This window comes from Sinocyclocheilus rhinocerous, unplaced genomic scaffold (assembly GCF_001515625.1).
Source record: "Sinocyclocheilus rhinocerous isolate Xijiao unplaced genomic scaffold, SAMN03320098_v1.1 scaffold1201, whole genome shotgun sequence".
Taxonomy (NCBI): Eukaryota; Metazoa; Chordata; class Actinopteri; order Cypriniformes; family Cyprinidae; genus Sinocyclocheilus; species Sinocyclocheilus rhinocerous.
The window spans coordinates 297669-321755 of record NW_015654059.1 but is presented as its reverse complement, the minus strand read 5'-3'; the positions used below and the strand labels follow the sequence as shown (position 1 = coordinate 321755).

The following is a 24087-nucleotide window of genomic DNA, read 5'->3' as shown; positions in this document are numbered from 1 at the left end:
ATAAACAAAAGAAAAATAAACAAGAAATGAACATGAAATATTATTAGTAACTGCACTTGCAAAACAATAGTAATTTTATGATTAAATGATCGATATTTTAATATACTCCCACACCACCCCCAGCGCTACCAAATCTGCTCCTGGCGCCACCATCTGTAGAACTTCGTGGCGCTGGTGCCACTGCTCTCAAATGTTAGTCTGGAGCCCTTATGTTTACATAATATAACCTTATTCTAAAGTGTTACCACATTCTTTGTACCACATTCATTCATTTTGCAGATGTTTTAAAATAGTTAAAATAGTAATAATACTAATAAAAATCCTACAACATATAAACAAGTCTTACAGTTACACTCATTTTCCAAAGTCATGTCATCTCTTCCAATATGCTGACTGCTAGGGAAAGCATGCAGCGTTGGATATATATATGCTGTTTCATATCACATTTCCATACCCATGCTGATATAGGTCATGCTAGCTATCCTCTAAGCAAACACTGCACTTCTGCTTAATCCAAACTCTGCCAGGGCTACTTTTACACAATGTCTGAACTCCCATCAAGCCGTTCAGATATGGAATTGATGTGTCTGTCCAAATTTGTTCCACGGTTTGTAAGAATACTAGTACAAACTACAAATAGCAAACAGTTTGCATGTGATCAAAGGCCCAATAATAGCCACGGGCCCTTGGCAGAGGTGAATCTGGGGGAGGGGTGAGACTTGGATCAAATGCTGAGGTCTACGGCATCCAAAGATAACTCATCACGCTGTGGATGTGTTGACAGGGAACATTAAGTTGAGAGGAAGCCATCTACAGCGACCCAGGGTCAGGAAAAACACACACACACACACACACACAGATAAACAAACTCATAAATAAATGCTATCACTTACAGCTAAAGCCACAAAGCAACCAGAGTTCAACATCCTTACAAGATAATAAGAACATAAGTCTTTTGAGTGCTTTTTGAACACAGTGATCAGAAACTCATTGCCTTCTTGCAGGGCCTCTCCTGTGTTGTGCAATCTTGTGTTAAGCAAACATGCCAAAGTAAGTATGTCCAAGTATGTAACATTCAACATGCACTATGTAAATGTCTATCGTGTTTATTAATTTTTCAGCCATAAGTTCTTTATGTTTATGTCTATACAGCTATACAGTCTATACATTTTTGGAATTGCAAAAAACACATCTGAACACACCCTTATCTGCTATTGGTCAAAAAAAGATAGCTCCGCCCTAAACTCATGCCATTGGTTAAGCCGACATTGCTGGGCTGGAATTTTGGTGGCATTTACGGACTCTCTTGACCAGGGGTGCCCAAACTCGGTCCTGGAGGGCCGGTGTCCTGCAGAGTTTAGCTTCAACTTGCCTCAACACACCTGGTGGGAAGTTTTTAGTATGCCTAGTAAGAGCTTGATTAGTTGGTTCAGGTTAGACTTGTGCCGGTATTCGGTAATGCGATATATCACGGTAATGTTATAAGAAAAAAGTTATTAAACCTGTTATACTGTATTATGACAGCACTTTTTAAAAACTAAATTCCAATATCGTGATAATACCGTATACCGTGATAAAAGCATTAGCAATTAATCGCAACATGAAAATTTGATACCGGCATATCCCTAGTTCAGGTGTGTCTAATTGGGGTTGGAGCTAAACTCTGCAGGACACCGGCCCTCCAGGACCGTGGTTGGGCACCCCTGCTCTTGACATTTCAAACTTGAATGCATTTCTTTATTCTGCGTAACACAAAAATAAGATATTTAGAAAAATATCTTATTCAGTTTTTTTTTTTTTGCCCATATAATAAAAGTCAATGAGGTCCAAAGTGGTGTTTGTCCAGTTTATATCAGCAACATGATGCCAACATGATCCTGTGATGATGAATCTAGCAGTCCAGCAGCTACTTACGGAGAGAGCCAATGACCTTTGGGATCATATCCTGTAAAGTGCTTTTATTATGATTGGGAGGATTGACACTATTTAACAGTGTATTTCTGTCATAAATGATTATCATTAAGATAAAGAGAATAACAGCAGCACTGCAATACAATTGTATACCAAATGACTGACCGTGATCATATGATTTATTGTGCTACTATAACCAAGTTATTTTCTAGAAGAAAAAAAACATTATTTTATTTATTTAATCATTTAAAGTTTGAATGTTTTGGTTTGCATTTTTGTTTTTGTTCACAAAATGTCAAATATTTTAGCAAATAAAAACAAATTTCGCAACATTTTGAAAAAGTAATTTATTTATTGAAAAATTATAAATGTTTTGTTTTTCCTTTTTTTTTATCAATATGATAAATGCCAAAGACTTTAGTAAACCAAACCGAATTTTTCAATATTTTGAAAAATGTACTTCATGGGTTTATTTAAAGTTATGAATGTTTTAGTTTGCATTTTTGTTGACAATAAAATAACAAATGTCATAGACCAAACCATATTTTTCAACATTTTGAAGAATCTAATTTATTCATTTATTTAAAGTTACAACTGTTTTGGTTTATTCTTGATGCAAATTAATTGCAAGAAAGTGAAAGTATTAAAGTGAATGATTGACAGAAAGTATTAATAATTGCACAATAATTAATAATGTGCACAGCAATAAAATGTAAATACAATCAAAAGAGCTTGCAGTTGTAGAATATGAAGAGTGCTAAATTGCATAACTGGTCTAAAATGGTGTATAATTAACTAGAAAGTTAATCATTATCAGTCTATAGTAAAAATCATTGCTATTCTATTATACAGCTAAATAAAAAAAAAAATTAAACATGTTGAAGGTAGAATCAAACTAGGAACATCTTGAAAAAATCCTGTTCCTTGAAAAATAAAAATAAAGCTTTTCTATCATTTACTCACCCACAGTCAAATTCAGTAAGACTTACTTTCTTCTGTGGAGAAAAGATAGAATTATGTTCAATATCCCACAAAAGAAAGTAAGTCATACAGGAAGCAATTCTATCTCTCTCTCTCTCTCTCTCTCTCTCTCTTTATTATGTTATTTATTTAAATTTTTTTTGTGGGGGGTTAAACTATCCCTTTTTTGGCCCTCAACTTTAATTAATTGAGAGTTGTTAACATTTTAAGACACTTGCATGCAACTGGCACATACCAACCTCACAAATTAACCACAATGTACAAACATGTCATGCAAGTAGTAGAGCATGATCCACAGAGAATATGTCAGATCTGCAGCTGTCAGACTGATGGCTGCATTTTAACACTGCCTTAAAAGTAGTCACAAGAGGCCAGGACACACAGAGCCCAGATGCCATGCTGCTGGATGATGGAGCAACTGGAAGAAGTCAAGCAGGAATGCAGTGCACTGCACCTCATAACTAACAGCTCGTATGCATCTTTTTCTATTCAATAAAACATTATGACGAGTAAAAGGACAAGATATAAGACAACTTTGAGCTACAGACAGAAACTGAGTGATTGAGCAAAACATATTATGAATACAACATCCTCCTCTCATCGCATCATTAGAAGATTCAGTTGCCAAGTCAAACAAACCATCACTCAACCGACCTTGTTTAAACTCTAACTTTAAACTAACTCTACAAACACAAACTTTATACAGCAATAAATTATACACAGAAATGACTGCGACATGGCACGGTCCACACTACACAGGACACTTACTTGCCGAAAGTGGAACTCGGTCACGGACAGTGCTTGACTTCCTCATCTGGAGGTCCGTTTGAGGCTACCTTCAGAAAACATTTGACAAGCGCTGTCTTTCGTGCTCGATGATACGGAATCTACACACAGATGACTGCCACCTACAGGACGGGCGAAAGTATTTAACCATGTAAAGCCTGACATTAGATTTTTTTTTTTAATTGAACAGTTTATTGTACATTTAGATAAATCTAAAAGAAACTCTAAATCTAAACTCTAAAAAAAATGCTGTAGATGTTATTTATATGGCCAAAAATATGGCCAAAAAAGCCTGATGCATCATATTTGATACAAACATCTTAGCATGATGTTTGTAGAAAAAAAGGATATAGTACAACAAACAAGTTGTTTCAGTAAATGTTTCTCTTGAAATATTACCATAAAGTTCATTCTTATGTTTATTTGATAAAAATCAGTAAAGATTTCACAGCAAAAATACATGTGAACCATAATTAATGTATTAAATATGATACACTACTTCCATCCTCAAATACCATGTTATCATATGCAAAAACGTGTAGCTATAGCAAAGTTGTTTAGTTGTTTCTCAAGGGAACCCATGGTGAAAACATGGCCTTATATAAAAAGTATTTTTGTTTCATTCTATGCCCATTTTGTGTGAACCAATTTTTTATCTGACATGAATCTTTTATAAATAAACACAATCCAAAGCAGTTGTTTTGAGTTCAATTCAAAGACAGCAATGAGTTAATTCAATTAAGGTGAACATGTTCAGCTGCTGTATATGCTGGGACATGTGAGGTTGTTCTATAATGCAATATAATATTAGTGTTCAGATTAATAGGGAAAACCTCTACAAACTCACACACTTGCGATTATTTAATGATGCCCAGACTGAGAGAGCAGCTCTGGCTCCACTGAGGTGCCTGATGTCTCCCCAGAGTCCAGAGATTGTAAAAGGTTACGGTCTCTAATGTCATACTTATGTGTCTCTGATGGAAAAATATGGAATTAAATGGTCATTGAAATGTTGACTCGTGTGATAGAAACACGTCTTTTCACAATAGATTTTGTTCCAAAATGATATCAGCAGATAATAAAGACTAAACAAAATAGAGAAAATAGAAAGGGACTAATTATTGTTTGATCTTTAAGTAATTTAAAAAAGCATGCACCAAACAAAAATATAATATTTAAATGTCAACTAATTGTACTGTGTAAAATGTAAATATAATATGGAAGTATGTCTCTGTATATCTATAATTAATATTTTAGTGGCTTTACAATGTGATAATCAAAAACTATGCAAATACAATAGTATGCTATAAAAATAAATATAAATGTCCATAGGCCAAATATTAATCTACATATTATTTATAATAATAATAAAAGTAAATTAATATACAATTAAAAATATATAAAAACTTAAAATACTTGTATTGTTTAAAATTTAAATGTAATGTAGAACTATATGAATCTATACATCAATAATGATTATTTTAATAGCTATAATATGCAAGTGCGGTGTGCAAATTACTTTGATGTGATACTGTAAGTAGAAATGTCCATCAGCCAAATACTATCTACATATTATTTATAATAATATTATTAAATAAACAACTAATACTATCTACATATTATTTATAATAATATTATTAAATAAACAACTAACTAAATAAAAAATGAATAATCAACAAAAACAATAAATCAATTAATTAGCCTAAATAATTGTGCAAATCCTAAGCAATTGGCTTAGGAAATAATTGTATTAAAAAAATAAATAAGAAAAAAACTTTTGCTGCATAAATGTCACTGCGCATTCATTTATATTAATACATACGTTTAAAAAATAACCTCTCTGTAACCTGTCAGTTGGTCACTGAATGCTTAAATACAGCAGTAGGGGTCCGCGGCTGTGACATCTCCATAATGCCTCCATTCATTTAAATGAAGCCCAGTAAAAAAGACTGCTTTCCCCCCTCAACCGACGCCGAAAAGCTGTGTCAATACCCTGTTGACCAGGCCAAATGGGAAGTGAGTCAAAGCAAGCTTGTCCAAATCCAGGCCCTGCATCATATTGGGGCGAGTGATGAGAGTTTGGGTTCGAGACCTGCGCTGGGATCAAAGAGGACAATCAGTTATGTTTGACTCACTACAGCATGTACAACCCAGCCACAATTGATTGCAAGTCATTCGGTTCTTTTGGGTTGGGGAGGTTATACGGTAGGGCATTGTTTTGATGCTTACATCAGATTATTATTTTTCTTTTGCTTTTTTTTTTCTTGCCCCCCCTGACTCAAGAGTCAAATGTACATTTGTAGATGGTTTGTAATAGTAACAGTGTGGTGGTGGTGTTTAGAGTGGATGTGAGTGACCTTCTTCTGATCCAGCCAAATGGCATCAATAATCTTACAATGCCTTGGGATCCAAGACAATTTTTGGATTAAATTCCAACAGTAAAAGTGAAATTTTTGTGAAATTTTGTATTTTTGTGCACTATGTATCATGCTTCCATTTGTTGTTTGCCAAAAGCTAAAAATGTGAAGACAGGCCGGCTCAAAACACTTGCACTAGGATTGACCAAAGAGGAAAAATTAATCATAAAGAAATTAGACAAATTTTAGGTTTGGCGGTTGGTCGAGGTCTAATATTACCATTTGTGACATGATTCAAGTGTATCTCTTCATTTTATGACCAATTTGGGGGCCATTAGTGCACTTCATCTCTTACACTGTGTCCTTTATGTCAGCGTTTCTCAACCTTTTATTGAGAGCTGGACTTCCATCTCATGACGAGCCTCATCTCAGGCAGAATAATTAAGCATCAGCAGTCCTTGACTGTCTTGAAATTTGTCACCTCAAAGAAAATGCTATTTTTTTTCCATGTCATCCGCATGCTGGTCTGAAAAATAAGCAATCCAGCATGTTCACTCTGATGAATATGTGTTTCTCGTTTTCATTTTAGAGAGGAACTTGAGCAAACATTGCGATTTGCAGGGCTCCTGCTGTGAACAATGAAATACTGTGTCATGACATCTCTTTTAGCTTTAAAGGTCAGTTTATCTTCAACTTATGTTCTGAGACTGTATCTGTATCACTGTATATCTGACTGCTGTATCACAATCATGAGCATGCATTCCTGGATCTCTATATACATTTACATTACATAATTTAGAATTGTATATTACAATTTTTCTTAACATTATTATTTATTTTACATGATAATACCTTACACATATCTTAATATTATTGATGTTAAAACTCAATATTTTTGTGAAAATCATGATGCATTTTTTTTCAATATTTTTTGAATAATAGAAAATTAGCATTTATTTGAAATCGAAATCTTTTGTAACATTATTAATTTATTTACTGTCACTTTTGACCAATTTAATGTTTAATTTAATTTTCTAAACTTTTGTAGTTGTAGTGTATCACAGTTTCAACAAAAATATTAATATTCTACAATATTACAATACAATATTTATTTACTGTATTTTTGATCAAATAACCATTGGTCAGTATAAAAGACTTCTTTACATTAAAAATCTTAATTATTTCAAACTTTTGACTGGTAGTGTAAACAAGAAATTTTTCTTTTACATAGAATTATTAAAGAATAATTATATTTAAGAACATTTAAACCTGCAATACAACACATATACTATTAATATTGCCATTTAGATGATGTCATCACTTTTCCGGTTCATGACTGTTAACTAGTATCCAGGGACGTGTAAAATCCTGGCCCTAATGAACTCACTCACATCCTCCACCTCATTCAAACTCCTCACTGAACTACAACTGTTATAAACTAAGTATGTTATAAGGGTCAGCTTTTCACCGTTAAGTGCAGACAATACCTGCAATTCACTGACTTCCCAGTATATTTAGAAATAAACCTGAATGGACATTCATGAGACCTCGAAGGTTATTAGTTTGATTCATAATGTACGCAGAGCAACAATGTGCTAGTATGAGAATCAACAAGCACAGCTTGTGTGACCAGACACAATGTTTAGGTTTTCCTGGTAATCAAATTTCTGTTTTACACACATGGTTTATAGTTCACACATGTGAATATATTGCAGGTTTTGTTTCTGTTGCATGTGTAATGAGGTGTACCGTCTCTACTCAAGACATTTTAGATATGGCTGTACACTGTAAAAAAAAAATCTGTGACATTTACGGTAAAATACCGGCAGCTGTGGTTGCCAAAACTTCATCGTAAAAAATATGGTAGCAACATTTTAGGTTTTACAGACTTAATCTAAATTCACAATAAAATACCGTATTTCATTAACTGATGTAATGTTAATAAACCAACATATTTAAGTACTAAAATCTGTTTTGAACCATTGTAATGCACTGATAACCACCAAAAACTGGTGGTGATGAGAAAGTCACATGATGAACTAAAGCTCATCACAAACAGCTTGTCTGTGAGCTGAGGAGGACAATACTTATAAATAGAAGTTGCACAGTGTCATTCACTCAAACACTAAACCCCATCATGGTGACACACGATACTGAAATAATGCAATAAACATTAATTTAACAACATTAGATGTAAGATTACACAACTGATAAGAAAAAACTAAAAAGAAACATGTTATTTCAACAAAAAAACATCAAATATGAATTGTCATGCAGGGAATTCTGGGAGTGTCAATTTACGTTTTTTTCACTGTAAATTATACAATGACTTTTTCTTTTTCACTTCCAAAAACCGTATTTTTAACAGTATTTTACTGTAGAATCACATTAAATGTAATTACATTTATTCACTGAATATAGTATGGAAACTTACTGTTAACCAGTTAACAGGTTTTTACTGTAGCATTTTTACTGTTTTTACATTCTTTTACTGTTAAAATCACAATCATTTTTTACAGTGTAAAAAGTACCTGTGGGAAACATTTACTAGAACAATCTGAAGAAGACAAATGGTTAAATCGGCAGAAAAGGAGGGGAAAAAACATTCAAAGTGTAACCAAGCAATTTTATGTAACTTCTACTGAATCTCTGCTCTGTTAAATGTCTGAAATGCTGGCCGTTGCAGTTTTCTCTTACATAATTAGCCAGTCTTATTACACTTCCTGTGACAAATTCCTTGCACAGAAGGGGCTGGGCTCATGGGTATAAAACAATATAATTTCAAATTTCTTGACCATATATAACCTAAGTATGAGTGATGGATTCCAGTGAATTTATGCTCCCTTAGCGAGCAAGTTCAGTTGCATAGTCAAAATAATCAACTTGTTTGGGTAAAGGATATGAACTGCCTATTAGGCAAAGCAAGTTTCTTCACACTGTATAAGGAAAGGAGAGTCTTAAAGGTGTATCTCACACTTCAAAAACGTGCAGAAAAGCAGCTTCAGTTGGTGAGTCATCACTTTAAAGTTTGAACTGTGAAATTCCAGCACCATCAGATGTAGACTGATATTTGGTTGAGAGATTCTTGCAAGATTCACCAGTGTCTCTAAATATACCACACCAAAGGCCCACAATAGAGCTATAAAACCTGTACTAAACAGGAAACTGAAGCACAAACTGATAAAGACTAATAAACTATGCACATTTTATGATATTCACTACTCTAATTGTAAACAAACATGAAGCAAGAAAGCAATGAACCCTATGACCTCTTCTGGTTTCTTGTGAAGTTAAATTAAAAACCTAATTAAAAAGACATAGGTAGATAATATTAGCGATCTAAAATACTGGAATGAAAAATGTATTATGGGTAAGGGAAAACTGGGGTTGGTTGGTACAATTTTATTTTTTTGATGATTATCTCAGATGAAACAAACAGATAAACCAACTAGCTGCAAATGAAAATGAAATGAAAATGAATAACCAAGACAGATTAATGCCAATACATTTTTCCTATTTTTTAATATATATACATATATTATATACAAATATATATCAAAATATAACTGGCTACCATATCTATTAACTAACATTGATATAACATTTCATTCCAGTATTCTATTCATTTGCTGCTTGTTTTCTTTAAAAAAAAAAAAAAAAAAGCCTGCATAAAACAGTATAAAATCTCAAAGACAACATACACGATGACCTGAAGGGTATGTGTGTTCATTCAAAGAAAGGTTTTCCTATTAATTAATTAGAGAAGAGTCCATTTTTACTGTGCACTGTGTCTTTCCTATGGAAATTGTAGTGAGAAAGGTGTTTCTCAACATGCCATTAGGTCGTAAATGGATCTGGTCTAGCAGGGGTGTCGTGGTTGCCATGGGGACCAGGGTCCTTGGCCTCATTCACAGACAACTTGGCACCCAGTATGTTTATTGGGTGAGGGGTCTGTGAATGTTTGTTAATCTAATGAATAACTGATTTGTTAAATCAAATGAAAAATTGTGTGTTTGATTGGTCCAGACGCTACACTGTAAATTCTTTTTAATTACATTTTTAGCTGAGGGGAAGGTGTTAATTTTTGTTAAAGCAAAAATGCACACAAAAATGGAAAAGTTATACACACTTTGACACATTTTGAGCTTTTAATGTATTTACAGAATCAATGATTGTGGGTAAAGAGGGCAAAAAATGTTAAATTTTTGTGACAGCACCTTATTACAGCCCAGAACTGAATCATGTGTCAATCAACCCCTGCAACCTATCAACCCCAGTCTAAAGATGTGATTCGAACAATCAAAATGCCACTTAGTGGCACTCAATAGTCCCCGCTCCCACCTCTCTGCCTCCCCTTTTCTGTCTCTCTCCCCTGCTCACTTTGCTAAACTTGTGCCCAATTTGAATTAGATCCCTTTCTGCTCCTGACTCTCACAGGGAAGGAAGCAGTCTAAAAACACCAGATTTGAGAAATTTCCCAACCGACAGATTAATGCAAGACACAAGGACATTGCAAAAAGCAACTAAGACAAGCAAGAAGGGACATTACTAGTTTGGTAAGTTTTTTTTAAGCTTTTAATAATAAAATGCTTTTATTTATTGTTGAAATTTGTAATATAGCCCGAACGCTGTTAAATGCATTATTAAATATATGTATGCACATCATATTTTTTATTTAATTGTCTATTAAGTTTAGAAATATGTTTTTAAGTTTAGAAATACAATTTTATTGATTACATGACAAGCAACTGATATTCTGTTGTTTTAATATTATTATTTTCTATAAAATCTATTATTTTATTAATATTCACTATTTATAAAGCATGTTAATTAGAATCATGAAATAATTCAACAATCAAATTAAACTGGATGAACAGATGGAATGGATATGTTTTATTAATAAATTAGTATTTAACCAGTATTATATCGGCATGCTTGCCTTTTAATTTTAGTTGGCATCTACTCTTTTCTCATTTTGGGGAAAGTAATTACATTGAAGTTTGGGTAATTTGGGCGTTTGAGTAAATGATTGGAAAGGCCTTTGCTTCTTTTTGTATATATTTTCAATGCAAGGTAACTGTTGCAGTTTATTAATTTGCAATAAATATATATTAGTTATTTTCTAAGTTTTCATCTTGGATGTAAAATTCTCCTGATATGGCCGGGCTGCAAGGTGTGTCATAGGTAAAACACCTTTCTAAAATTATTGCAAGTGTGCATACTGGTCGTGAACTATGACCAAATGCCTACAGATTATATGTAGTATGTCTATGTATTAACATGAAATACTTTCACCGTACCGTATTACAGTACTAGACTTACTTACCTGCCACTCTGTGTGTTGAATGTGGACAGTGTTCTGGTCCTGTGGCTCTCTTGGGGTTTTGGTGATTTAGGGCCTCCTGTGGAATACAGCAGATTGTTTACATTGGCTTTAATGCAGGTCTGCGTCCATGAGCACAGACCACAGCAGGAACAGAACTCTGCTTATTGGCCTGTGCCTGATGGGAAGAGAACATACCAAACTGGCTGAATGGAGATACTGTGGAAGTCCTCTATCCACCCCTGCTTGACAAGACCAGAATATAACTGTAGACATCAAGTCGCATTTTTTAAACAGCATTTGAAAGGCACATGTGACTGGTCATTTTAAAGAAGGCGGGACACAGTTCACTTTTAAGACTAGAACTGAAGCTAGACAGTAGGCAGATATACTTAATAAAGAAACTATTTGTATTCCTATTTATAAAATGCAGTCGTATTTTTGGTTGTAAAAAATTGTTATCATTTATTCACTGTCAGATGATATTTATTCTTCTGGACTAGAATGTCATTTTGTCTTTGTGACAGAGAAGATCCTCATGACTCACCTCAGACAGCGGAGTTAACATATTTCCGTCTATCAAGCATATGTTGAATGTGGCGCTTCTCACCTCACACTACCTATCTGCATGCGTTGGTGTGTGATGTGAAAAACATATTTTCTGCAAAGAATCTATTGAAAATAGAATAAACAGTATTTCATATATAAAAAAACGATTTACTTTTTTTGCAGTGAAAGCATGTTTAAGCTCTCATTTACTTTTGTTTGTCTTTTGTTCTTACTTCTGATGCTACTGGCATATAAACCAGTAAAACAGAAGTAAGCAAGGCATTCGAAGTGGGAGATAAAAAGCTACTTCAGGGCCATGCCAGGATGGAGGTCTCCTACAGTCACTCAGTGCATTTAAAACAGCTTGATTCAGAAAACCTGAGCAATAGCCAAGAGGGAAAAATTTAGGCAAAGTAGTGAATGATGCACTGTGCTCATTATCAAACTGAATTTTAGCATTTATAAAACATACAGGCAAATATATTTTTTCCCAGCAGATTTCACAGTAACCACTAATTAAAATTCAACTTACCAAGCCCAGAATATTTCCTGTGGCTCAAACAGTGAACTATTATTCTTTAGAGACAGACGGAGAGAAAAGGAGTGTATGTGTGAACATTTAAATGGGGGAGTAATTAATGACGTCATGTTTCCAATCTATTCCAAATTTCCAGCAGGAGTACAGTAGCTCAGCCAGGCTGTGTAAAGCCTTGGAAACAGGAAGAAACTCACTCTGGAATGGCTTGAGTGATTTGCATTTAAAACAGCTTGATTCAGAAAACCTGAGCAATAGCCAAGAGGGAAAAATTTAGGCAAAGTAGTGAATGATGCACTGTGCTCATTATCAAACTGAATTTTAGCATTTATAAAACATACAGGCAAATATATTTTTTCCCAGCAGATTTCACAGTAACCACTAATTAAAATTCAACTTACCAAGCCCAGAATATTTCCTGTGGCTCAAACAGTGAACTATTATTCTTTAGAGACAGATTTACCTTATTTACTCCCTACTCTAAATTTCACCTTTTAGGGGTATTAGAAACAAAGTTGTGCCTTTAAAGGCAGGGTATAGGTGATTTGGTTCAAAAAAAGTTTTTTTGTTGTGCTGGTTGAAAGTCTCTTCAGTAACCAAGTTAAGTGGTCTAAATGTATTTATATTGTCTGTAAAAGGTGTAGGGCACGTTTAAATGGGAGAGTGAATTAATGACGTCATGTTTCCAATCTATTCCAAATTTCCAGCAGGAGTACAGTAGCTCAGCCAGGCTGTGTAAAGCCTTGGAAACAGGAAGAAACTCACTCTGGAATGGCTTGAGTGATTTGCTCAGTCTGTGCCCTATATGCTACACCTTTAGGGGTACAACAGCTTAGCTTTACAACTGGGGCAGTAGTCTTAAAGGGACATCTGTGTACCTTATTTACCCCCTACTCTAAGTTTCACCTTTTAGGGGTATTAGAAACAAAGTTGTGCCTTTAAAGGCAGGGTATAGGTGATTTGGTTCAAAAAAAGTTTTTTTGTTGTGCTGGTTGAAAGTCTCTTCAATAACCAAGTTAAGTGGTCTAAATGTATTTATATTGTCTGTAGAAGGTGTAGGGCCATAAAATGTTCGTCCAATCAGATTGTTCGGTCCGAAGATTACGATAGGCTGTCCTACCTGCCTGTCAACATATGTATTTGCATACCTCCGTGCACCGTTTGCGCAGACATGATACGTCATCAGCGCATTCGTTACGCTATTGCAGACCGAGCGAGCATGGAAGGCATTATTATTGTAATATTATGCGCTTTGTACTGTAATGTTTTCTCACCAGTGAATGAGACATGAGGTAATCTGACAGAGTAGCATTCAACCCTCCACCAACGCTGTCTCTCATCGTGACGCTGGTTAGCCTCTGCTCTGCCTGTGCACTTTCATGTGTTTTGGAGGAGGTGTGGCTTTGCAGAGTGATTAAGCAGGGAGGGTGGGATCTTGCTTTCAAAGCTAGATTGCTACTGCTATCCTTTCCGAAATCGCCTATCCTACCTTCAAGGGTACTATCCCAGTGACAACCCCTAAATGTACAATTGCACATATTTTTCTGAGAGTCTATCTTGTTTTAGCTGCTTAGGCTTTAGTTCAAAGCATCACTGTTGAATATTAGTAAAATGTGTGTGGTACTATATATATAATAATGTAAAGCATCCACTCTTTTTCTATATTTCCTAAGGTGAAATATGTCTTTGATTTGGCTCCTGCTGTATGCATGCATCCATGACATTTCTGGTATGATCATTTTCGGAGACATGGCTGGTAGGTGAACTTTTTAGATTGCTAAGTTTTACAGCTTTTAAGTGAAAAAGAATTTCAAAATAAAATTATGTTTTACAGATCAAGACAGCACCCTGAGTGTAAGCATCCCTGTGAAACAGCCACTGCGTCCCATACTGGGGGGAAGCATGGTCATACCTTGCTACTTTCAGGACAACACTGTCCAGGACCCAGGCGCCCCAACCACTGCCCCACTGTCCCACCGTATTAAGTGGAGCTACATCTACAAGGGCAGTATATCTCTTATTCTCGTTGCCAGTGGGGGCGTGGTGCAGGTTGAGACAGACTACATGGACCGGGTTCATATGGTAAACTATCCCATGGTGCCAACAGACGGTACCATTGAGATCTCAGAACTCCACTCCAGTGACTCTGGCACCTACCGCTGTGAGGTCATGCAGGGGATTGAAGATAACTATGATTCTGTAGAAATGCAAGTTCAAGGTAATGCTCAATAATCTGTTCAGACAAAAAACACATTCATTAAACAAATAAATAACTGAAAGTGAGAATTAAAAAAATGGGTCAAATCTTTACAGGCATTGTTTTTCACTACCGAGCAATATCTACCCGATATACCTTGACATTTGAGACGGCAAAGGCAGCCTGCATCCGGAACAGTGCTGTTATTGCAACTCCCGCACAGTTGCAAGCTGCCTATGATGATGGATACCATCAATGTGATGCTGGTTGGCTTTCAGACCAAACTGTGAGGTAATGTGAAAAGGTCAATATCTAATAACAATATAAATAAAAACCACTCACAAACATGGGTGGTTACAGGCAGGTGTACAGGACACAGTGGAATACAGTGAATACAACGGAAACAATATTAATATATTTAAGAAATATTTAGTAGATTACTAAAGTAAATTAATAATTCTATACAATTCTCTATAGGTATCCCATTCATGAGCCAAGGGAGCCCTGCTATGGAGACAAAGAAAATTTCCCAGGGGTACGAACATATGGAGTCAGAGACATCAATGAGACCTATGACGTGTACTGTTTTGCAGAGAAAATGTCAGGTACTTCAGGCAGTGTTTCCAAACTGTAATGTAACCAGTTGGTGCATTTTGCTGTGTTTTTACTTTATGGATTCTCCTCATCACCCAGGCAGTGTGTTCTACTCTGTGTCTGTGGAGAAGTTCACCTTTGCAGAGGCTGAAGACCAGTGTGCAAAGTTGGGAGCCCAATTGGCCACCACAGGGCAACTCTACCTAGCATGGAAGGCTGGCATGGATGTGTGCAATGCTGGCTGGCTAGCAGACAGGAGTGTGCGGTACCCCATTAACATAGCTCGACCCCAGTGTGGTGGGGGACTTTTGGGAGTGCGAACAGTTTACCTGTTTCCTAATCAGACTGGCTATCCATACCCAGACTCCCACTATGATGCGATCTGTTATGTAGGTAAGCACAGAGAATGTAATTCATATATTTTGTATTTTGTTTGCTAAATCACTTCACATTTACACACCTCAGAACAACCATATCATAATGTCACTAAAAACAGAAACTCAAAATGGAAAAACGTATTACTCACCATTTTGTTGTTCCAAACTTTAGCATTCAACGAAGTCTGTGTCCTCTTATAATTCAAAAGACTGTCAATTCTCACAAGCATTCTATTAATAATTTTTCAGAAAAAGAAGATAAGGTTTCAACAAAGACCTCACCATTTCCTGAATTAGACACTACAACTGATTCCATGTTCAGTGTGGCTACAGTCACCTCAAGCCCTTCAGACTATACTGAAGAGATGACCACAGAAGGGGAGGTCCGTGGCCAGCTAGTGACAGATGAGCCTCTTAACACCACAAGCATAGAAAGTCCTCTACCTCTACCTCCCAACATAACTGAGGTTGAGGAGGACATCATCAATGTGGCCACAGCTCTGCCTTACCTGGGATATGAGATTCCCATGGACAATGCCACTGCTGGTAAGTAAACTAAACTGGATCCAGTGTACAAGATAGCCACATGAAATTAGCAGTGTAAAAGCCCACACACCACTGAAGGTAACTGAGCCAAAGTAATTGAACCAAAACAAGGATCTGCAGGAGTTACAGGGACAAAATAAAAGGTGTCTCAACAAATTTTCAAAGCAGATATTAATCCCATGTGCAAACAGTATAGTTTAAATATGGCCAAATCTTTCCTCACCCTAGAAACTAAGGGAGTGGTATTCCACTATCGCACTAACTCCAGACGCTATGCTTACACCTTTGAGGAAGCACAAGTGGCATGTCAGAAGTTGGGAGCAATCATAGCCACCCCTGAGCTTCTTCAGGCTGCTTATGAAGCTGGCCTTCATCAATGCAGTGCAGGTTGGCTACATGACCAGTCTGTCAGGTAAACTTTTTTTTTTTTTTACAAAGTGCTGTCCTATATGTTTCTAACTGCATTTGTTTTTTTTATGTTGAATTAACTGGAATCCTGGATCAAATATTTTTGACACCTTATATAGCATTCAACACCGTTTTCAGGTATCCAGTTGTGCATCCACAAAAGAACTGCTCTGGAAACCAGGAGGATCTTCCTGGCATTCGCTCTTACAATGTTAGGCCTGCACATGAGCGATACGATGTGTACTGTTACATGGACCAGATAAAGGGTGAGTACAAAATAATTCATGACATAACGATGAACACTTTTATTTAATCATCTATGATCTCACTGTTTGGTCTCTATCCCTTAGGGGAGATCTTCCATGTGAGTTCATTAGCAGGCTTCACCTATTATGAAGCTGTTGACCATTGCAGAAAACTGGGTTCTACTCTTGCCTCAACTGGAGAACTCTACGCCGCATGGAATCAGGGTTTCCACAAGTGCAGTCCCGGCTGGCTCTCTGATCACAGTGTCCGCTATCCTGTCCGCAACCCAGGCTTTGGTTGTGGTGGAAACAAGTCAGGAGTGCACACTATTTATGCACAACCAAATCAAACAGGCTTCCCGAACCCATTCTCCAGATATGATGCATATTGCATCAAAGGTATAGAAACTTTTAAGCCTGTATTTATGAGTTTGCAATGAAAGGCAAGACTGGATGTTGATCTTAGAGATTATTGTTTATTTTTCAGCAAATCTGTCTATGCTGCTTGATGAAGAAATGTTGAATGCTACAAGGATGGGGATGGATCTTAACATGACGGACATAACAGAGCTGCTTAGACCTGGTATGACATATGTTGGATATTGCCACTTGCTACTGCTAATCTTTACAGCATTACTGTCTTATTTAAGCATGCCAACTTTCTGTGATGTGTGTTACAGTTCATCCAATTGTCCCTCCCTTGTTTGTGGACCTGTCTGGATCTGGATCTGGATCTGGATCTGGATCAGGCTCAGGCTCAGGCTCAGGCTCAGTATCAGGTGATCCTGATTCCAGTTCTGGGTACATGTCAGGGAGTGGCATACCCAGTGGGAGCATATCCGGTTCTGGATCAGGTCACCTTGTGAGGTACCAAGAAGGTGCAGATACAATCATGTGGCAGACTTCTGCCTCAGGCAGTGCTTTGGAGGTAAGAGAAGGCAGTGGCAGTGGCAGTGGTGTTATCATTACTTCAGGAATAGAATCAGGGGACCAAGAATCTGGAGATCCAATTGTCCCTCCCTTGTTTGTGGACCTGTCTGGATCTGGATCTGGATCTGGATCTGGATCAGGCTCAGGCTCAGGCTCAGGCTCAGTATCAGGTGATCCTGATTCCAGTTCTGGGTACATGTCAGGGAGTGGCATACCCAGTGGGAGCATATCCGGTTCTGGATCAGGTCACCTTGTGAGGTACCAAGAAGGTGCAGATACAATCATGTGGCAAACTTCTGCCTCAGGCAGTGCTTTGGAGGTAAGAGAAGGCAGTGGCAGTGGCAGTGGCAGTGGTGTTATCATTACTTCAGGAATAGAATCAGGGGACCAAGAATCTGGAGAGGAGTCTGGACTCTTTCATGAACAAAGTGGAGCTAGTGGCCTTCCATCGGGACTTGGCAGTGGAATTAGTGGTTCAGGAACAAGTGGATTCTTCAGTGGTGTGGAATCGAGCGGATCAGGCTTCTTTGGTGTGTCATTTATAAACACAGAAATTATTGATCTGACTGCAAGACCTTCTGGAGAACAGGAATTGTCTGGCGTTTCTCCATTTGACTTGACTGATGTTAGTGGTTTCAGCTCTGCTCCTGGATCTGGCTCTGCCTCTGGATTTGGATCTGGCACCATCATTGACTTTGGATCTGGCTCTGCCATTGGCTTTGGATCTGGCTCTACTTCTGGCTTTGGATCTGGCTCTGCTTCTGGAGCTTCAGTTTATCCCAGTCATCCCTCAGGTGAGGTATCTGGCCACATTCAGAGTCAAGATGTAAAGATTATCATTCTAACGGACGATGAGGTCGAGTTGACATTTAGGCCTACAATCGGAACAGAACAGGGTCGTGGATCAGTGGAGATCAGTGGAGAGGGCAGTAGTCAAGAACATTATGCTGAGGACCTCTCCATATCTCTTTCTAATAGTACTTTATATAAAGATTATTGGAGTGCCAATGAAACCGTTGATCTCATACCAGAAAGATATGAGCAACTTAATGTCATCACAGAGGCATTTGATGTGACTGATCAGTCACCACTGAACACAACACCACCCACCACCTCTATACACACTACTTCTTCAGCTTCACTACAGACACCAAAAGCTATGGAGGAGCCATCTGTTACTGATGGTAATAACTTAACAAAACTTTCATTTTGATGTTATTCAACTGGTGTACAACAACATACTTTTTAAAATTTTTAATTAAGATGAACATGTCTGTCTTTGGCAGCTTCTGCTAACCCATGTGATCCAAACCCCTGTGGTCAAGGTTTATGCTCTCTACAAGATGGCATTACAGTATGTCAGTGTCATTCAGGATTCAGCGGGGAAAACTGCTCAACACGTAAGTGAAAAGTCATAGAATTAGCATTTAAAAAATAACCGTCCACAAACATACCATCATGCTATGTATTTATTGTGACTGAAGGACTGTTTTAACCACCTTTGTCTTACTGCCTTGTTACTTCCTACCGGCAAGTAAGAGTATAATCAAACCGGACTTCACAGGGATTTTGATTTTCTTATATGAAATTATAAACTATAGGGCGCACATATGAATGATGATTTACTAGGTCATTTGAAAGAAACTAATTTTGCCAAGGACACAGATATACCCTGCTCAGTGTGTGGGGAGCAGTGAAAACTGCATAGGGACCCTGTGAATTAGAATGCAGCCTGTCAGTCTTGTTAGTCTTCTGTAACTAGCCACCCCTTAAAGAACACATAATAATAACTAGTAAAATTCATTGTCTCCTCTGTGTTATCAGTGGTACAGGGATGTTCTGAGGGGTGGATGGAGTTCATGGGCAGCTGTTATATCCATTTTGATGAGCGTGAGACCTGGACCAGTGCTGAGCAGCACTGTCAAGAGCTAAACTCTCACCTGGTTAGCATATCCTCCCAAGAAGAACACGAGTTTGTAAAAAGTGAGTTTAATCTGATTTCTAATAAAAGACATGTACCTGCTTTTTTATTTAAATAAAAGTGCTTATACATTTCTAAACCACCTAGCTCAAGTTCACGACTATCAGTGGATTGGACTAAATGACAAGGATGTGCAAAATCAGTTTCGTTGGACAGACGGAAGCCCTTTGGTGAGACCACCTTCCTCTGAGATTCTTTCCAAATTGAGTGATGACTGTGTTCTGAGGCATCTGCAATATGTCATTATTTCAACCAGTGCTACTTTCTCTACAGGAATATGAAAACTGGAGACCCAATCAGCCAGACAATTACTTCAGCACAGGAGAAGACTGTGTTGTAATGATATGGCATGAGGATGGCCAGTGGAATGATGTACCCTGCAACTATCATCTTCCTTTTACTTGCAAAAGTGGACCTGGTAAGAAGAAGTGATAGACATTAGCTTCAGCACCAAGTCAGTCCTGCCCAATTAGCAAAGTGAGCTATTAGCCTATCACAATAGCTATTGAATTTATTGTGTTATTTTACTGTAATTATAACACAGCTACATCAAACAACTTTGGTCTAATTACCAATGGACAATGAATATTATAAATTTAAAGGAACTACTATTTCTTTGTTTTAATGAAGAAAAATGTTTTTTGCTATTTTGTTTGACTCTTTTTACTGTAGTCACATGTTCATCACCTCCTGAAGTGAAGAATGCCAGGATGTTAGGCAACAGCAAAGATCACTACCCTGTTAATTCCATCATTCGATACCAGTGTGACAGTGGATTCACACAGCGCCACCTTTCAGTGGTGCATTGCTTACCTGACGGTCAGTGGCAGGAGCCTAAAGTGGAATGTATAGGAGGTAAGCATTTGCCACTCACACTTGAGGACAAAGTAAAGTTACTATGTTATGCTTCATAGAGTAAAGTAAAGTTCCAACTTCAAAGTCAACAAAAGTTTTGTGTCAATGTTATTACCTCTCTCAACAGGCAAAACAATCAACAAGCTCCGGAAAAGATCCCTCAAGACACATCCTAAAGCAGTCAATAGTCGGACGTGGACGAAGGTCCTCTAAACAAGACAAAAAATACACCTCAAAACATCCAGAGGACTGTTATTAATAAAGATCATCTGTACAGAAGCCTTGTTTACCCCCCAACAAATTTCAAAGACATGGTTAGAACTTATGTAATGACAAATTTTACTTAGTGCATCTGGCTGATTGGTTTACAAGTGCTACTCAGAGCTCTGTTTTGGGGAAAAGAAAGATATCTGGGTTTATTTAAATTTATTTAAATAGGATTTTATTTCTCCCGCTTTTTAGTACGTAACTTCTGGGCCACAAGAGATAATACAATCTAAAAAGAATAGACTAAATTGCACAGAGCGCCCCTTGAGTTTTCACTTTAATTATTACATAAGCACCACTTAGTCCCTAAAATAAAAGCAAAGCACAGGAATTTACTTTACCATTAGTGAAAGTATTTAAATGTTTCCTCCAGGCCACAAGGTGACCCTAATGCTTACTTGTGTGAACATTTTCCCACTTTCCCACTAACAATTTGCACAATCCTAAACTGTGATCTGTGGCTATGTTCGGAATGGAATACTAGCTTTCTACTTACTGAATTTTGTAAAAAATTAGTGAAATAGTAGGCATTGACATGACCATCACATGACCTATTAGTCTGTATACAAGTGTCGCCAATAAAATTGGCATATTCTGCACAGTATACATACTACATAATGCAGCAATAGTATAGGTTGTATAGAATTATACGAACATAGCCTCTAGAATCCCCCAAAGCCGCCCTCCCAAATTGCATGTATACCCCTATTTCGTACTTAATGTACTTCACTGATGATTGGAAAACGCACATTTTTGAATATGTAGAAAGAAACACAATAACAGTATTGGGACATTTTTTCGTGTTTAGTATTGTCGCATGCTGTTTGCATTTGAATGTGTTAGTATCAAGCTCCATAATTACCTTAGCTTAACTTTTAGGTTCATACATTTACATGTGGCTGCATTGGCCTTGCATTCCTTTTTTTTTCTCTACAATTTAAAAAGAGGACACAATGGATTGTGGGCAATATTAGCCCAAAAATCACAGATGAACTCCAGAAATCTGCCAGAAATAGTGTACCATCCTGGCACCTTTGGCATACCATTTTCAGCATACTACGTTTTGGGATGTAAAAAAAAAACCTTATCTGGCATACTATTTAGGGCAGATAGTATGCGAAGTGGGACAAAGTCCAAAAACAACTGTGTATTAGATAGCACAAAGGTAATATTATCTGTGTACATCTGGGTAACACTAAAATTCAGAACAAGACAAAAGGCTTTAATGACCACAGCTGGACACAATTACATTTAAGTACATTAGTCTTTCAAATAATTTAATTAAGATGTATCTTCTTTTTTATTTGTTTTGTTGTTTGTTGTAGTTTAAATGTCTAGTTGTGTCTCTGTGAAACTGTGAAAGATAAATTCCCCAGCTTTTTGCTTCCGATTCTAGGTCAACTGGCATAGTATACAAATTGTTTACTCAGATTAGAATGATTTATTAATTTATTAATTCACTAGCTCATATGATTTGACTTGGCCTCCATAACAGACTTAAGCTCTAATATAAATGTAACAATATTTTCCAATTTTATAGACATCAAACCTAGTGTATGTCTATAGACATTCTCATCCATATTCAAATGAGCACAATATGGCACAAGAATACAAGACAAGAATTTTTACATTGCCTAAAAAAGTTAAAATATTAATGATCAAATAAGCCAACACACATGGTTCAACGTTGATTGACAGAGTCAATCGCTTCCAAAAGAGCAATTGCACACTGTTCCAAGCAATATGTATCTCATTCATTTTGCACTCTGTCACTGTCAGCTCAACGCTGAGCTCATATCTGTCTTAGTACCCCTAAAATAAACAGACTAAATGTATGTGAATAAAGGTATTTTTCTTTTAATACCAAAGAGTTGTAAAAGCTGCTACAAATGGGATTAAATTAAAGTTTATGTATAATTTCTGTGCCACTAGCATCAACAAACTGTACTGCAAAAATAATGGCTATTTTCAAAAAGCTTTTCCAAAGACTCCCTCCGCCTGCCATTGGTCAAATAAACAGTCCCGCCCAAAATTTCTGCCACTGGATGAGCCACTGTTGCTGTTGTTGGGCTGATCAGGATGCTTAAACACACAGACCTACACTGTGTTCACTTTTCTGGGAAACAAACCTACCAATGACTTACTTGTAGTTCTTTCTCCATGTTTAACTGGGATGGAAAACATTTTAACATTAAAAAAAAACACACACTTCACATTTAAGTGGTTGTATGGTGAGTTTATGTGAGAGAAAGAGAATAAATGTTAAGAGAAACGTATGCTTGGAACTTAGCCTCTATTTAATCAATATACAGTATAAACAGTAATTTTACCCCAAATTATCATAGGGATTATGTTTAATGTTTACTCTATGCAGGTTTCCCACAACCTGACCAATCTATTTCCAGAACTTGTACACGAGATTTTCAATTATTTGTGATAAACGAACTAGACAGAGATTCTGTAGAAACTGAACAAACAATGGCAAAATCAACACAAATTATTATAATTTTTTTTACATTTCATTGTTTCCAGGGCTGAAAAAATAATCAAAAATTTAGAGATTCTGTTATATTTTCATGTTGTACATTGTGCACCCAAATGGTGTTTGGACAAGTACATTACTGCTTTAGATAGAAAATATCAAATCAAGTGGCATCTGCAACAAATTATGCAATATTTTTTGGGGCCCCTGTTGTGTATTTACACTGTATACAGAATCTTTAATGTACTACATACATAGTATCAAGCGTATATTGTCCAGAGACAGGTCAAAAAAGGACCGTTCATGTTGACATGACCCAACATTAAGTTACTCAACATCCAAGGCCTCAATTATACAGCAAACAAAACAGGGCCTACTTCATGACATTTTCTCAAGGGAAAAGAAAAACCTATTACCTACCTCTCTTACCCAACACTGTGCATCTTTATGTGCATTTAACAGAGTGAAAAAGCCAGGCTGAGGAACACTGCTGGCTTTTCATGCGCTACTCCCTCCCCCGCCTAAAATCCATGTTTAGGAAGCAGGTGTGAATACGGTACATCTTTGACGCCAAGGGATCATGAAATCCTGTGGAAAGGGTGGGATAATCATACCCCCCTTCCCCCCGTAATTGGCTTAATACTAAAGCTAAACTCAGTGGCACCTGCATGAAGGATGTTGGATTGCTCTTGAACCGAGTGTTGCTGTTGTTTTACTTCTTTGACGCGGGATCCCGCTGACTCACTTTGGCGGTCAGGATAAG

At 36.9% G+C, this 24087-nt stretch overlaps 2 protein-coding genes and 1 long non-coding RNA gene across 3 annotated transcripts in view; 1 reads left to right on the top strand and 2 right to left on the bottom strand.

The window, feature by feature from the left end:
- The window catches only part of ppip5k1b (diphosphoinositol pentakisphosphate kinase 1b), a 41183-nt gene extending 37460 nt beyond the window's left edge, over positions 1–3723 (bottom strand). The window contains exon 1 of the mRNA XM_016523116.1: positions 3661–3723. The gene's annotated coding sequence lies outside the window, so the exon portion shown is untranslated. The remainder of the gene's footprint in view (positions 1–3660) is intronic.
- Positions 3724–10462: 6739 nt separating this feature from the next.
- Positions 10463–20788, top strand: LOC107716680 (aggrecan core protein-like). The gene is made up of 19 exons (XM_016523188.1): positions 10463–10591; positions 14116–14198; positions 14277–14660; positions 14756–14930; positions 15117–15244; positions 15333–15626; positions 15860–16156; positions 16385–16568; positions 16703–16830; positions 16915–17208; positions 17297–17392; positions 17490–17588; positions 17892–18923; positions 19026–19139; positions 19564–19722; positions 19808–19890; positions 19994–20138; positions 20393–20575; positions 20703–20788. The coding sequence occupies exons 2-19, from the start codon at positions 14123–14125 to the stop codon at positions 20786–20788; spliced, it is 3957 nt and encodes a 1318-aa protein (XP_016378674.1). The 5' UTR covers positions 10463–10591; positions 14116–14122.
- LOC107716681 (uncharacterized) lies at positions 20710–24049 on the bottom strand. The gene is made up of 3 exons (XR_001637238.1): positions 23989–24049; positions 23745–23912; positions 20710–20784 (listed from the first exon to the last, which is right to left on the bottom strand). It is a non-coding gene; the product is annotated as an uncharacterized LOC107716681 (long non-coding RNA).
- Positions 24050–24087: the final 38 nt, after the last annotated feature.